The sequence below is a fragment of the Tympanuchus pallidicinctus genome, unplaced genomic scaffold (assembly GCF_026119805.1).
Source record: "Tympanuchus pallidicinctus isolate F22 unplaced genomic scaffold, pur_lepc_1.0 scaffold3, whole genome shotgun sequence".
Classification (NCBI taxonomy): domain Eukaryota; kingdom Metazoa; phylum Chordata; class Aves; order Galliformes; family Phasianidae; genus Tympanuchus; species Tympanuchus pallidicinctus.
The window spans coordinates 78199185-78215713 of record NW_026294747.1 but is presented as its reverse complement, the minus strand read 5'-3'; the positions used below and the strand labels follow the sequence as shown (position 1 = coordinate 78215713).

General features: G+C 36.3%; 1 protein-coding gene across 1 annotated transcript in view; it reads left to right on the top strand.

The window, feature by feature from the left end:
• LOC128087166 (macrophage mannose receptor 1-like) overlaps nt 1-14674 on the top strand; it is a 30038-nt gene extending 15364 nt beyond the window's left edge. The window contains exons 18-30 of the mRNA XM_052696503.1: nt 711-778; nt 1482-1582; nt 2685-2821; nt 3781-3895; nt 4489-4685; nt 5816-5906; nt 7216-7451; nt 8281-8446; nt 9640-9792; nt 10151-10267; nt 10751-10912; nt 12886-12930; nt 14092-14674. Coding sequence (XP_052552463.1) covers nt 711-778; nt 1482-1582; nt 2685-2821; nt 3781-3895; nt 4489-4685; nt 5816-5906; nt 7216-7451; nt 8281-8446; nt 9640-9792; nt 10151-10267; nt 10751-10912; nt 12886-12930; nt 14092-14252 — 1749 coding nt within the window. The 3' untranslated portion in view covers nt 14253-14674. The remainder of the gene's footprint in view (nt 1-710; nt 779-1481; nt 1583-2684; nt 2822-3780; nt 3896-4488; nt 4686-5815; nt 5907-7215; nt 7452-8280; nt 8447-9639; nt 9793-10150; nt 10268-10750; nt 10913-12885; nt 12931-14091) is intronic.
• Nucleotides 14675-16529: the final 1855 nt, after the last annotated feature.

Genomic DNA, 16529 nt, shown 5'->3' with positions numbered 1-16529 from the left:
GATTTGTTTTCTCCCACTTGGCATGTGCTTTTCTACTTTTTTTACATCAAAGAATTTTTTTGAAATTTGGTTCAAGTTGGAAATCATCTTAAAGATCATTTTGTCCCAACCCTCTGCCATGGGCAAGACTGCCACCCATAGATCAGGCCCAGGGCCCCATCCACCCTGCCCTCAAACATTCCAGGAATGGAGTATTCATAGCTTCTCTGGGCAGCTGTGCCAGTGCCTTATTGCTCTCTGAGTAATTAATTTCTTCCTAATATCTAATCTAAATATCTCCCTTCTATTCTTTTAAAGCTATCCCCTCTTGTTCTAACACTACTAGACCATGTAAAATATCAATCTCTCTCCTGCTTATAAGCTCAGTTAAAGTACTGTGGAAGGCTGCAATGAGGTCTCCCTGGAGACTTCTCCAAGCTAAACAAGCCCAGCTCACTTAAACCTTTTTCATAGGAATGGTGTTCCAGCCCTCAGAGCATCTTTGTGGCCTCCTCTGTATCTGTTCCAACATCCTTCTTGTACTCCAGATGAGGCCTCACAAGAGCGGAGTAGAGGGGGTGATCACCTCCCTTGCTCTGCTGCCCATCTCTCTGTTGATGCAGCTGAGCATACTATTGGCATTTTGGGCTGTGCATGCACACTGCTAGCTCATGTCCAGCTTTTTGTTCACTAGACACCCAAGTCCTTAAAATGGTTTCTTTCTGTTTTAGGATAAATACAGGACAGAGTCAGAACAATACTTCATTGGCTTAAAAATTAGTCTGGATAAAACATTTAGGTAAGTTAAGATAATCATATCGTCTGTTAATAAAAAAAGAATCAATATGTAGTCAGAGGTACTAAATGTGGTTATCAAGGACAAGGACTGAAGGTGGTTGTATGTTTAACAAGTACAAAGCAGAAGCAAATAATCCTAGAACAGACTGATTTCCAGTAGTTTTCCTCAAAAAGAAAAATGGAAAGAGCATTTTTTCTTGAGTCAATATATGCCGAAAGGAAAACTTGGCAGCTGTGCTCTTATGCTTTCTGTTTCAAAGATTGGCCCCATGAACTGGAGGTATTTTTTGCATCTACAGAAACATCAAGAATACTCAGATTAAAGAATGTAATACTAAGTAGATGATTCAGTGTGAAGAAATTAAGACAAATTAAACTTCTAATATCCTCTGCATTGCTTATTATGGCTAACTGAATATTAGTTTCTGATATTAGATGATGGTTGACCACTCCTGCCTGCCAATGGAAAATATTCTCGATATTTTCTTTTTCTGTACTGCAACCAGCAATAGCTTACTCAAATTTCTTCAAATTTGAATAATTAAATTTGATTTGAAAATCAAAGAGAAAAAATCTGTAACAGTTTTTGCCAGTTCCTATAAATGCTTATGGACTTTGTCTTCTTTGTGAAATGTTCGTTAGGATTCTTATTTAATAATTGAAAAAGTATTAATTAATAATTATTTGTGTATCTTTTCTTTAAGCTGGATAGATGGGACTCCAGTAACATATGTGGCCTGGGCTCCTAATGAGCCTAACTTTGCAAATAATGAGGAACACTGTGTGGTAATGTTTTCAAAGCAAGGTAGATAATAAGATTAAACTGTTAGACTTTACTTCTCTCCTTTTGGATTATATTTGATTCTGACAAACTTCTGCTGTTAGTGGCCATACAATCTTACTGCTATTTTCTGCAATTCTTTAAGAGGGACAAGCCAACAAGATACAATGACTGACATAAGCTCCAGCTATAGAAGAGTATTCAGTATGGGAAGACTTTAGTCCCATGTGTAATTTAATGCAGGTACCTCTCTGGGTTCAAGAGATTGGCATTGCATATTACAGTGCTCTGCACTACTTCTCCGAGTAAAAAACTGATGGATGAGTGGAGCCCATCTTCACTCCTGTGAACTTAAGAAAGTATTTATGACTTAGCTGCAAAATAATGGGAGTTTAAGGTACAAGCCAGTAAGAAGATAGATGACAAACATTTTATAATGTTTGAACACTATGTTATGCTCTCAGATTGATCTGGAATGTTCTATCTCATGCATTTTGCATGTTTTCTTTATGTTGCATTACCTCTGCTCCCTGCAATGTAATGATGCCATGGCCTGAACAAATCATAAACAGGTATGGGCACTGTGGAGAGCTCTGGAAGAGGAGGAACAGCAGGATCAAGCAGTTCAAATTAAACACAAGGAGCTACAGCTGTGCTACTGTGAGAGCTTCAACTGGCTCATTCAAAGCTGCCATCGTTTGCTCTCAGATAAAACTGCAGACTGAAATATAGAGTACATTGTGTTCTGATTTAAAAAAAATAAATAAATCATAAGATGTTTATATTTTTTCTCATCCTCTGACTCCTGTAATTCTACTACTTTGACAACCTAACATGAAATCAGAATGAAGTTAATCAGCAGCCAGGGCATTTGCTCTTTTTTTTTCCTGTCTTTTGTTCTTTTTGCAATTGCAAAGCAAGGAGCTCACAAACTAATGGTGCTGAGTAGCTAAAGCACATAAAGATCTTTCTTTTGTAAGCAATATTTAAGTTCATAAATGCAGTATGAGTCTCTTTTACTCATTCTGAAGGTCTAGGTCTGAAAAGTAGAGATTACACTCTTATGCAAAATAGGATGAGATTTTTACAAATGCTGTAACAACTTGTTTATTCAATCTATTTTTAGGCTTGTGGAATGATGTAAACTGCGGTGTCACAAATAGATTTGTATGTGAAAGACATAATAGTTCTATTAATTCAACACTTGCTTCTCCACTTCCTCCTGGAGGATGTCCAGAAAGTTGGCTTCTCTTTAACAACAAGGTATGTCAATAAGTATCTTAAATGAATTCCATATGGCAACACGACTGAAAAAAAGAACTGTAATCATAAAAGTATGCTCTTGTTATTATGAAATAAAGAAGTAATTATCCAGTCAATGTATGCTGACTGTATACCAAGACTTCTCTGAAGGTAACTATAGACATCTAACTTCATAGACAAACACAGTATATTGTTACTGCATAATACTTCTGTTTCTCTCCTGTGTTATGTATTTATGTTGCAAACTGAAATTTTTAATGATTGGGCTTGGAAAAAAAGCCCTTCAAGTGGAATGATTTAGAAAGAATTCATTTGAGCAAATCTGCTTGCTTGTATAAGAGTTCCCAACGCTTTCAGTTCAGACATATGATCCCAAACTGAAAATGTTTTGAGCATGATTTTACATACAGTCTTGGTCTGGAAGTCCTCACTGCTGTGACAAAAGTATTTGTACCAATTGGAGTTGAAATCTGTTTTGCTTGATGTACATACTCTGCACTGCAATTGCATCCCAAGAATGTTAGGTGAAGATGGCAATAGCATTTCACACAGTTTCTCACAATGAGCAGTCATTGTCACAGTCACTGGAAGCCCAACAAGAAGCAGTGGCAATCACTTTCTGCAACTATATTACCCAAAGCCACTGAACTTAAATGATCTTTCTCTTACAGCAGGGGGCAGGCGGAAGGAAATGTATAGCAGGATTATGTACCTCACACTGTTATGAGTAACTCAGATGATACTCAGTTCCTGTATTACACCTTGTGCAAAGAAAGGACATGCAAGCTTAAAGATCTTGCACATCACTGACTTATTACTCTTGAAATGTGTCAATTATTCTAGCACCATTATTTTTCTAGAGAACTATGCATCCTATAGCTAATTGATAGTATTTACAATCAACAGTTTCCATCCCCATTACTTTGAATGAATGGTTGCTTTTTTCCCACTTCCCCCAGTGTTTCAAGATATTTGCCTCCAATACAACAAGAAAGCTGGCATGGCACGATGCACGAGAAGTTTGTATTCATCTGGGTGGAAACCTGGCTTCTGTACCAAATCAGCAAGTGCAAGGTACTTATACAGGCTCTCCTGAAACATGTAACCTCTCAAAAATATCAATATCCTACTAACAAAAGTGCTAAACTCTTGGATACATATTACAAAATTATCTGCTGAGAATGGCTTATCTACCAAGTCAGCTTATGTTTGGTTTTAATTCTGAAGTGTGAAACATTTGCTAAATCATGTTACATATAAGAAATAGCATGTGTGTTTCTAATTCTTTCCATTACCTGGTTTTTGAGAAACTTCCAGTCTGTTTTGAGAGAGGTTGTCCAAATTCCTGAGACTTACAAAAACTATTTTTTTTCTCTCATTGTCAATACTATTTTTCTGATTTGGTACATATGCATACAGTGTAAGGAAAGGGACGTTTTCTAACTTGCTCCAGAATTTTTTCTTTGGCTGATTTTCCCAGCCTTACTGCTTGTTTAACATATGTTTCAGAGATGATTTTCTAAGCACTTAGTTAAAAGATGATGTGCTCATATAGGGAAATGTTATCCTTCTAATTTGGCTGCTGTTCTGGGCTTGTCCACATTTCTTCCTGGTTTGGATGAGTCATTATGAACTTTCCTTAATAAGAAGTTTTTGCTTCCCTCTAGCTTTTGTCTACTATCATTTAAAGGATGCTACAACCAATGTTTGGATTGGGATGAATGATATCAACAGAGAGTCCACGTTTCTTTGGGCAGATGGGAGCACCGTTTCCTATACCAATTGGATTGAAGGTGCACCAGAAACCAAACAAAGCTTCTTCGACTTTTATGAGTTTGAATTGCTGGAAGATAACACTGTGGAGGTGTGGAAAACATAATCAGCCTCTATATCTTAGGCAACCAGATGATTTTCCTAAAAGGAAAGTTACAGAAAATAACAAAATGTTGAAACAGGTCCTTCAGCCAGCAGAATGGACTTTAGTAAAGCACCTGAATAGATATTCCAAATTTACCAAAAATATTTGGCAGAGATTCCAAAGAAGGACAACAGGTCTGAGCTATTGTCAAATAACAATTAAAAAAAAAAAAAAAAGTAGAAACAAACAAATTACATCAGTTCCCTTCAAAACTGCACCACCACTAACATTAATACACAAAATACAGAAAAGTTATGAAAAAAAAAACAAAATTAAGGTCCAAAACTAACTTGTCCATGTGTATTTCCCATTTCCTGGTTAATGTGATTTCAACCTATTTTACTAGTTTCTGATGGTATAGAAGGATATCTTCAACTAAAGTGCATTTGTTCTGTTGAAGTTAAATCTCTTTTCTGAAGGAGTTTCTGCAGAAATATTAGGCAGCTGGTGGTCACTGGAGACTCTTAACATGTGCCATCAGTCAGCTTGTTTATGATTAAAACTCATTCAAGTCAGCATAGCAAATAAATTCAGATAAAATACAAAAAGTTGGGCGAGAACAATCCTGAAGGGGAACCATCTAGAGGAAATGTTGCAGTAATTAAAAATAAGGAAGAAAAGGGAAGTTTTTGTTGCTCCTGAAGACATCTGATAGTGATATCTTTAGGCTACAAAAACTGATAGAGAGTGCATGCTTTCTGCAAGATAATCAACATATGATAAATCCAGAGCAGTGCTTTTAATAACAGTTCATATATGTTTCTTCATACATGTAAATTCTCAGAAGTAAATCTAAATAATAATAATCAGAATTGAGAAGAATGTAATGACGGTCTTATTTTTATAGACTTTTCTTCTAGATTATGGCATCACTGAGAGTCTGGTTCAAATGAGTCACTAATAAATATCAGGACAGATCATTTGTCAGGAATCTTTTCAAACTGATCCAGTGACATAGGTGCTCAGTAAGCTCTTCTCCTCTCCATCACAAGGCTTGCACTAGGAGCATGGGATTTTCATCTCACTGTATACTGCTTGCCTTTTCTGATGACTATTTACATTGCCCTCTTTTTCAGACAGACTGTGTTTTCATGACAAAATTAGATGGCAAATGGAGAGATGATAGCTGTGACAATGAGAGAGGCTACATCTGCCAAATGAATTCATGTGAGTTCTGCTTTACCCAGTCTCCTAAATAGGTTAAGTACCTTGGTTATATAAGAACAATATAAAATGCACCGCAAACTGTTGTCACTTTTTCTAGCTCTGAATGTCATTTTGAATCTCTCAGATTTTAAGAGCTCCTTGTCTTAAGACAAAACTTTTTTCTAAAGTATAATTTGTTCCACAGAAATTATTGGAGAGGAAGCACTGTCTTAATTGGGATTTTGTACCTAAATCATGAATAATGCTAGAGTATAATACATGAAAAGATTTCTTCTTAGTGAAATAGAAGATGCTTAGACATACTCTTAAAGTGCAGAGTAAAATGAGGGACTTGCAGTGAGACTTGCAGTGATATCCCTGTTACTCCTGGCTGTATCTAAGAAGATATAGTCCTCTTCTACTGAAACTATTCTGCCCAATGTTGTAGGAACTCTAATAAAATGTACTGTCTCTTGGTGGTGTCTTCATCTTCAAAGAATATTTTTATGTCAAAACAAGAAATGTATGTTTGTTTTCCTGCTATAGAATTGTAGTTACACAAATCATTGTAGCCCAGATATGCAATGGGAATGGAGCAAAAGCACAGATAACAAAACAGTTTTGCCTCACCTTTATCACACCACTACCAAAAAAAAAAACCCCAAAAAAACCTGTCCTCTCTTCAGTCAACTGCTACAGCCTGCTTGCTCTCAACACAGCTAACTTGTTTGTATGAACCCCATCTCCCTACACAGCAAACAGAGTTCAAGAAGGCATTTTTGTCTCATTTTATTTCACAGGGCAGAAATAAACACTGTTTCACTCAACCGTGCAGACAACATTCACACAGCCCTAATAGACAGGCTAATGACTTAGTCAACAGTGATCTGTTAACATAAACTATCTCAAGTTGTGCTAACAGAGAACAACAATAAATGTCTTAAAAGCCATCCCCAAACCCTCTCCTACCAGTGACCTGAAATAAGTGTGTATTCAGATATCCAGATGTAGTCAAAATATTTTGAATTACGGGAACACAAATACTCAATTTATAAGGGAAATTTCTACACTAGTCTGGCAGCCAGCAAGTATACTGTCTAGTTCAGGGCACCCAGGATTTTAGTCTGTTTTTTACATTAGCAAATTTGGCTTTTGTTTTACAAGGTTTTTTTTTGTTTATTTGGTTTTATTTTACGTATTGTTCAGGAACTTAAATGAATAATTTAATTTATGGTTATTTTGAACCTTTTATTTTTTTTATTTTTTTTAATTTCTTCTATGCTGGCTACCAGTGGTCTGTTTTAAATTCATGCATCCTATTTTTGTTCAGTAGTTACTGCACTATTTAACTTACCAGCAACAAATCCATCTTCTGACTTTGTCCACTATGGTGATAGCAGCTATCTAATTGTCTCATCTAAAATGCACTGGGAAGAGGCCAGAAGAAACTGCCAAGAGCAACATGCAGAACTTGCAAGCATTTTAGATGCCTACATCCATTCATTCCTTTGGATCCAGATACAGAACTATGGAAAACCTGTATGGATTGGCCTTAACAGCAATATTGTAAGTGTTGGACAGATGTGGGGTTAGGTGCTCAGTGAACTCTTCTGCTTCTTTTGTTTCTGTTGGATGCTCAGCTTATAGCAATTCTGAAATAACCATCCTGTTGGTGGTTACACCGTGTGTGTACATGAATTTCTAATGGCCCTATGAAAACTAATTATAGGCTTTCATGCACCAAGTCCAGTGGAAAGAAATCACAAAAGAGGTTGAGCAGGTTGGAACTAGTACAAAGAGAAAGCTCCAGAAATGATAAAAGAAATGGCAACAGAAATAATGTTACAGACTGAGTGTCACAAACCAATTTTAGCTACTATGCAGAAGCCATTAGCTGTTCTGAAAGCCATTGTAGCTCTCTGCCTTATATAGGGCTACTTGTAACTTTTGTTTATATCACAATGGTTGCTATGAGTATTAGAGAGAGATTTTATAGATGATCTTGGCTGTTAAATATCAAGTAATCTTTACTCACCAAATTGCTCAGTCTAAATTTAAAGCAGAATACCAGGGGCGAGTTCATTGTAATTGCTTCTCTTATATAGGTAAATAATTTAAGATTGATTTATAGGAGTTTCTTACCATGTTTTATAAACTTGTTTTAATTTCAAAAAATCCTATTGACAGTAACGCATCATTGAATAAGATTCATTCTTAGTTCTTATTTAACTACAGCTACCAGTGACATTGGTACTGTGAATAGTGTTTAAAACAACAGAGCAGCACCTGTTTGTTTTTTTCTTGAAAATCTCAAATAAAAATGGAATGTTGTGTGCTTGAGCTTTTCTGCTATAAACACCACACAACTTTATTATCAAAGCTTAACTGTTTTCAGACTAGGAGCTATTACAAATGGACTGATAACTGGAAAACCAGATTCACTAAGTGGGCAGCAGAGGAGCCAAAGAAGAAAAATGCTTGTGTCTATCTAGACCTTGATGGTACCTGGAAAACAGCGCCTTGCAAAGAAACATACTTCTCAGTTTGTAAGAAATCAAATGGTGAGTAAGTGAATGTAATCATTCAAAAGACACATTCTTAATTCCACTACTTTGCCGAAACCTAGAGGCTTTGTTATGGCTTAGGTTAAAATCCTCATAACGGTAAATTTCAAAATACTGCCTACCTCCATGCAGAATCTGCAAGTTTTCTATTAGATGATATATGAGCTAAAGCCTATGGCACATGAAAGCCTTTTGTATAAATGGATATGGCTGCTCTGCTTTTATAGTAGTCATAACTGTTTGCATAAGACGAAACTCTGTTCTTAAGGTATTTTTCCTTTTTCTGAGACGTGGGCATAAATCATACTTGAGATTGTGTAACGTAAGTAAGTGCTGGAGCTTGCACCACCTGCGTGGACAGCAACACCTGGATAAGTTCATGCTCTGATGTCACATTGACAGCCAAAAATGCTAGCAAGAATTTTACTTCCATTTGCTATTGTTACAGCTAAAGCAGTTCTGATCTAGGCATAAGAGCCTTGGGAATGGGAATGATAGTTTAACTACTGGTAGAGGTATTCCAGAGTTATGTTTATTTGTAGATTTTGCAGAAGCATGTTGTTTCCCTCCTTGATTAAGGAGGCTTGACTTTGAAGTTACACAATATAGTCTCTTCCATATATAAGACTCAAGACAGGCTTAAACACACCTGAAAGGGACTACTGAGTTAAACTTTCTAGACATACCTTTGGTCTTCATATGCAGTGCAAGAACCAACAGAAGTGAGTTATACACATGATAAATAAACTGATTTGGCAGTGACATGCTAAACTGATGGCTCATTTGTATAAAGTGACTGCAGAAACCATAAAATATGGGACTGTGATATTGACAATTTGTTAGCTTACAACAACTTGCTGTAATGTGAGAATGCGAATTTAAGATATGAATCCTCATCTCTCAGGGTTTCTTTTCTTCACAATGCTGCCAAGCCAGATAGGCATTATAGGATGTGATTTGCTTCCATATCTTAAGGAATGTGGCTGGAGAGTAGATGTTTCACAATTCTGAATGCCTAGATCTCCTTGTTGTCTGAGCTGTGGCATAGAGGAATAGTCAACAGTAGAGTTTGAGGTAGTTAACGCTTGCTGATAGAAACTGTGCTCCATTTATTCGCATATCCCACTTCATGTGTTGCTCACAGTGCAATAACAATTTCAGACCTTCCGACCAATTTCAGTCTTCTTTAGCTGTAGCTCCAACTGAGCCAGTTCAGCTGTCTGGTGAATGCCCTGAAGCAGCTGACCTGCAAGCCTGGATCCCTTACCATGGGCACTGCTACTATATCGAGGCATCAGCAGCAACAGGGTGGGCCCAGGCCTCTCTCAAGTGCACTCATTTAGGTAAGAGACTTCTTTGTCAACTGACATGATCTTTACAAAGGACTTCTACAAATTCTACACAGAAATGTAAAAACATTGATTTTAGAATAACATAAAAAATATTTATTTAAATTGAGGCAGTGATGGGGAACCATGGCTACCACCAACAGGGGTGCTGTCCTCATAAAAATCATTGAATCACACACTGCCCCAAGTTGCAAGGGACACATAAGGAGTAAGTACAACTTCTGGAGAAGAAATGGGTGAAGCCAGCATGCATAAAACTTTCAAAAGTTATCATTTTTACAGCTTAGAAGAGGAGATCATTCCAGTGGTTGTTTGCCTAGATTGTGGTCATTTGCTTGTTAATGCTTTTCAGGTGCTACACTGGTTTCAGTAGAAAATGCGGATGAATCTGACTTTCTGATCCATACAATACAGCTACTTGGAAACAAAGTAGGAGGCTTCTGGATAGGTCTTTACAGAAATATGGATGGTAATACCTTACTTTCAATATTTAATTTATTTGCAAGGCATTTTTATCTATGCTGCCTTTTTATGAGGTCTGTTTCAGAAACGTGAACTCATAATGGATGGTGCTTGAATTCTAGCAGTCTCTCTATTTTGATATTTAATTCTGTGGTGCTACTTTTGAAATATAGACAACTTTAACAATTTTCAGAACTCAAATGCTTTTTTTTTTTTTTTCCAATTGTAATTTTAAGGAATTCTCTTCTACTCTGGCATTTCTCATTGTCTATAGCCATTCTGGATGCCAATTAATGAAATACAATTATCTCTGTAGTAATTTTCTGCAGTTTTATTGTAGCATTCCTACCTTTCTTCAATGATCTTCCAGTAAGAAAAAATGACAATGTCTCCTCCTGAAAAATGTGACATTTTTGAAGTAATTTTCTGTGGTATTAAAACATTTGTGTGGTACATTTTAAAATTTATTAGTATATATATTTCTCTTTAGAGAAGTGGTTGTGGTTGGATAATGCTGCAATGGACTTTGTCAACTGGGAGGAGAAAGCGTCTGATGAGAAGCACCACTGTGTGGAAATGACTGCACCGTCTGGTTACTGGGACAATGCTGATTGCTTTTCTGAAAAAGGGTTTATCTGCAAGAAACCCAAAGGTAAGTCCTAGAAATAGAGCACGTCACTTTACTACTAGCTTGCATACTTCTATATCACAAGTCTGGAAGTTATTTCTGGTGGTTTGATTTGACATATCCCACTTTTCCAGATATTTGTGATTATTTTAGCAGCAATGTCTGCTCTCATATGGAAATATGGTAACGTTCTGTGTATGCTCTAGGTTGAGAATGAGATTTTCAGAAAATTTTTAATATCTAATGAAGATTCTTGTGCAAACTTAGTTCCTGGAAAAGGTTTAAGTATTGTCATAGTTGTTATACTCTTGGAAGGAGGAATTCATCTGAGTATTCAAGTTTTCTTTTCAAGTGTGTTGTACTCAAATACTACCTCAAAAACTGTTGTAATATTGGGCCTGATTTAACAACTTCAAAAAACAAAAATGCCTGAGGAATACGAAAAGATCCATTAGTTGTGTTGCACTAGTAGTATCATGAGCACTATTATATGAAAATGTATAGAAAGTCACTACAGAGCCTGTCTCATCAGAATTTCTGAAAAACTTTTGGGCAATAGTGGACAGTCAAATGTTTTGGGGGAAGAGGAATATGTAGTAACACTTTTTTCTTGTATTCCCAAGTGGAGGTGTAAAACATATAGCTGCCTTAAAGAGAGCACTATGATTCCATTATTTTAATGTAGATGTTAAAATCCAATTACCTAAAAAAAAAAAAAGTAAAAAAAAAATTAGGATGCAATCTCTAAACCCGTGTAATTTCTTTTGTATCAGCTGTGAGACAAGGTTTAATTTTGTAGCTTTTGCTTTGTTCTTTTTTGTATTCTGCCCTGGGCACAGAATGTGGAGCAGTGGAGACTGTTGTTCCATACCCACTTAGTCATGGGCAATGTTTAATTAAATATTCCCCTTGCACTCTTAATTTTTAAATAAGCATGTTCTTGGTAGTAAATCAGTTAGTACCATTAGTGATTTACTAAGGAATTCTGAATTATATTCTCGAAACTCAGACATTTCTTCCTGAGATTTGAAATATATTACTTTTTATAGTTAAGCTGGAAGTGTATATAAATAATTGGAAGAATAATGATATTAATAGTTAAGCTCCTAGTATTTAAGAAGAAATGTAGGATAAACGTTATCAGCAAACAAATACTAATCATATATTTTTATCCAACTTACTAAAACGTCAAGAAAGCACTCAAGTCCATAAGATGCTCTAGTGTACAGCTATTGGAGTTACTATTTCTTTGTATCTGTTCATTTTAAATTTATCTCTGTTTCAATTTCATTTTATATTTTGCTTTTACAAATTCTACTCTGAGTAGTTTGTCTGAACTGTAATGCAAAGGAAACTTGAGGAGAAATACTTAGGAAGTCTTTATTTACAGTAAATTTCTTGTTGACTAAAAATGTCTGGTATGTTTTATTTTTCTTCTTTTCCTAAGTTTGAAGCATTTTTTGTATCTCTTTCTTTAGCAATACTAATAACAAAAGATTTTATGGAGATCTTTTCTCTGTTGGTCCCTGTGTTATGCATAGGAAGCTTGGATGATTAAATCCCTTAGTCATTGGACAATTTCTAGAGAAGACATTTAAGAAATCCAGGCTGGTAACAGCAGCCTCCGGCTAAATATGGGGACATTAGAATACACTGTGTGAAATTAATCTCTAGTATTGTATATCATATTCTTAGTAAATTAATACTTGAAGTAAAATGTGAAAATATTTTTGAATGAACACTTTTAAGTCACAGTTTGGATTTCAGTAGAGATAAAAAAATAAATATTTTAATGAATATTATAGTTTGATAAGACTAGGTAGGAAGATGAAACTTTAGCAAATTATTTTTTGCCTCACTTATGGCACCCTTTATTTAATTAATCTCACTAATGTAATAGTAATACAGGTTTTTTTGATCCTGTATAATTTTAGAGAAATAATCAAACATGAATTTTAATGAAGTGTTATATTATTTCTCTCTGATATTTGTTGAAGTTGAACCAGGTGGGAGTCCTCTACTTCAGAAAGATAAGAGCTTTCGTAAGAAAACTAATGAAAACCTAAATGAGAAAAAAAAACCAACAACAACAACAACTTTAAAATGAGTTTTCCTTATTATCCCCTTTTAGAGAACACCCTGCTGGCAGTTACTGAGATGAATAAGTGTAAATCACTCATGAGAGTCCCATACTGCCTTTTACAGCCACATGAGTGCTTGGATGGGTTTGGGTGGCTGAATTGCTGCAGGGCTAATGCAAATCTGACAAGCTCATCAGTGACCCAGCTAGAGACAGAGAAGAGAGACACAGAGAACTGCAACTTGGCTGCAGAAACGTGTATAGATGTCTATGCAACTTGCTTCCGTAGGAATTATTGCAAATGAATTGATAGGAAAATTAATTTCCAAATAATTATCATCCCAAAGCTATATATAAAGCATGACTTGAGTCAATAAATCAAAATTGTGTCTTTCGAGATCTGCTCTCCGTTGCTCTAAGGTCTTCAGAGAGACTTGTTTCCCATTTCCTCAGTAAGGCACTGGGAGATAGTGCAAAGTTTCTTCCATGTTTTCCCTGCAGAACAGTAGCTCCATACTGGCCGAACAAGGAAATTTCCTTTCTCAGGCCCTGAACATGCTGAAAGTTAACAAGATTATGCAAGACTGTTGTTCCCATATTGATTCACTGACTTAAAAAGGACTATGCGTACAGGTGCAGAACAGAATGAGGACTGAGGAGGTTCTCTAGCCAGTGTTGATCAGTGAGTAAGAAACCTCAGTGTGGCTTAAACACCTGAAAGGTACTACTGAGTTAAACTTTCTAGATGTACATTTGATCTGTGGAAACAGAATATTGTCTTTAATTTCCGAGTCATCTCTATTCATTACATAATTAAAAGCAGAAGAAAGGCATGAAACAAAGGTGACTAGTCATAAAGCTCAGAAGTCACATAATGAACAAATAATAGATAAATTAGTCACTGAATTCTTATGCATGCTTTGACAGATAGCTTTGTATATCACAAACTCAGATCCATTGAAACTACATTAGCTTTAGTGAAAGGGATCTGGCTTCCAATCAGCAATCATTCAGAGATTTGCTCTCTCCTGAGTCTGATCAGGAGACAACAGTTTGGTTTTGATGTAGTATGTGCAATAAAGGAAATACTAAGATTTCTCACAGCGATACGCATTCATTTCAGACAAGCAAAGGAATGAAGAGACTCATCCACCTGTTCATCCCTCTGTTTGGCCTCTCTTTTTCTTGGCCATTCTCAGTCTTCTTGGAGCTGGTGTGTTAATCTACTTCTACAAGAGAAAAAGGCAAAACCAACTATCAAGAGATTTAAACACTTCTAAATGATGTGTTGGTACATTAAGGAATTGGTGAGAATGGGTTCTCTGGCACAAGCTAATTCAGGGGAGGAAGTTACTTGCTGAAATTGAATCTTGCTGAAATTGTATCTGTTAAATGTCTCTAGCAATCTTAAATCAAATACTTTTTCTCATTTTGCAATATTTTTCTTTTGTATTTTTGTATCTTTCGTACCACGCATATTTCACAAAATCAGAGTTACTGAGTTATGTTATAGTTTTGTAATAGTCAAGATGTTCCCCTTAAGAGCCTTAGCAAAAATGGTAGTGTAAATAGCTTGTCAAGAAAAAAACATAATGAAAAAAAATGATGTCAACTTGTGAGAATAAATGTTCAATAAAATGTGATTATTATTAAGAACTGGATTGTTGTGAATTGAAAAAAACAATAAAAATTTACAACTGCTCAGATTTTTTGCAATTGTAAAATCCTTTTGCCTCAAATTTCGCTCCAGCTGTCCACCTGTACTGTTGTTCCTTGTAGCTGCATCTTCCATTTATCTGAAAAAATGGAGCTGCATATACTTGTTTCATATAACTTTGGGATATCAAACCGTAGTGGAAATGCTGTCATGATTTCAACCAGTGATTGAGCATCTGGGGGGAAGGCAAGGCCAACCCACAGTTGTCAGGTGTAAGCAATGCACCTGAATGACCAGAAGGAATGGAGCCAGGATCTACGCTTATCCAGACCTAATTTAAGAGTTGACAGTGGAGGTGAGGGTATCTCATCTGGAAATCTCTGCCTACATGATGACCTTACAGGCCTTCTGAAGGTAAGCAGTTTCTTTCTTTTATTTCTGTGCCTACTGCTATACAGTCTAATCAGGTTCGCACTCACTGCAATTTAAGACTTTGCTGCTTTGTCATCTTGCTACGTTTTTCTGTCTATACATATATATATTCTATACATATATATGTATATATATACATAGCTGTATACCTATACATATATAAGACTCAGCTGTATTTATTTTTTTCAGTCTACTAATGTGGTTGTCAACTGCAATATATTTTGTTCTGAAGACCAGTTTATTTTACAGTATAGAGGCAATCTTGTCCCCACTCATCATGGCAGGCACTGATTGCTAAAGGCTGTATCTTGGAAGTATCTTGGAAGTGTCTTGGAAGTATCACAATGTTAAACAAACAGCACTATTTTAAATAGAGGTAACACTTAAAATACTGCTTCAGCAGCATGCTGCTGAAGGTTACCAGTAGGCAAAGAACAGCAGCACAGTCATTATTACTACTTGCTAGTAGACGTGCGTGCAGCAGAAAGCTTCAGCTAGGCTGCTGACAGGAGCTATCTGTCAAAGGCACCGGAAAGACTATATGAGGAAAGCAGAAGGGAAGTGCTCACATCTGAGCAATGACTTCTCTTAATAAGAGGGCTTCTCTCCTCACTTCTTTGTATTCAGCTTAAACAAGCACCAACTTGCCATATTTAAATACAAGTAAAAGGAACTGAAAATTGAGGAATGCAGCAGTATTGCCTGTATGAGGAATCAGCAAGAAAAAAATAATCATGCTGTTAGAAAAACAGCAGAATCAGAATAAAGTAGAAATTAAGGTGAGCCACAAATGTATACTGAGCACTTTGTGTGCTTAACAGATGGCCCTAGCATTTTGCTTGCCTTTTGCTTCTCTTGGCTGCGTAGGGCCTATTTTGCATGGTGGAAAAGTAAAAGAAACAGTAAAGTTCATTTCTCTTTCTTATTTTCTAGGCAGTGGGACCCAGGTTTTTTAGCATAAATAAAACCAACAATTTAGCACAGTGGTGAGTCTAGCCTCTGGCACAAGCAAAATGTAGTATGGAGAACATTGATCCCAAAATGATGGTAACCAGCATAAATTCCTCAGATAACTTTTAGCCTGCCTCAGTGTCTGCACTGATCTCCCTCCATCACCCTTCAGCCCTGTGGAGCTGAAATCTCACAAGCATCCATTTACTTGAGGCAACCTAAGGCCCACTTGGTCAAGAGTGTGACTGGCACTTCAGGGAGAAGAGGGAACCAAGCAGAAATTGTGTCCTCCAGGTACTTTCCCTCTCTCAGTGCTATTTCATTTTGTGGTTTCAGATGTACACAGAATCACGAAATGTGGTTTTACCCAGTGAAGTCAATTTCTATGTCTTTTTTTTTTTTTTTTTACACTGTTTGTGACTAGTCAGCTTCGCTTTTCTGGGTTGCTCTTGTATGCATGCTGACCCTAAGCTCTCGCTGAATCTCAACTGCAAACTTATTAAACAATTTACTGAGCTCCT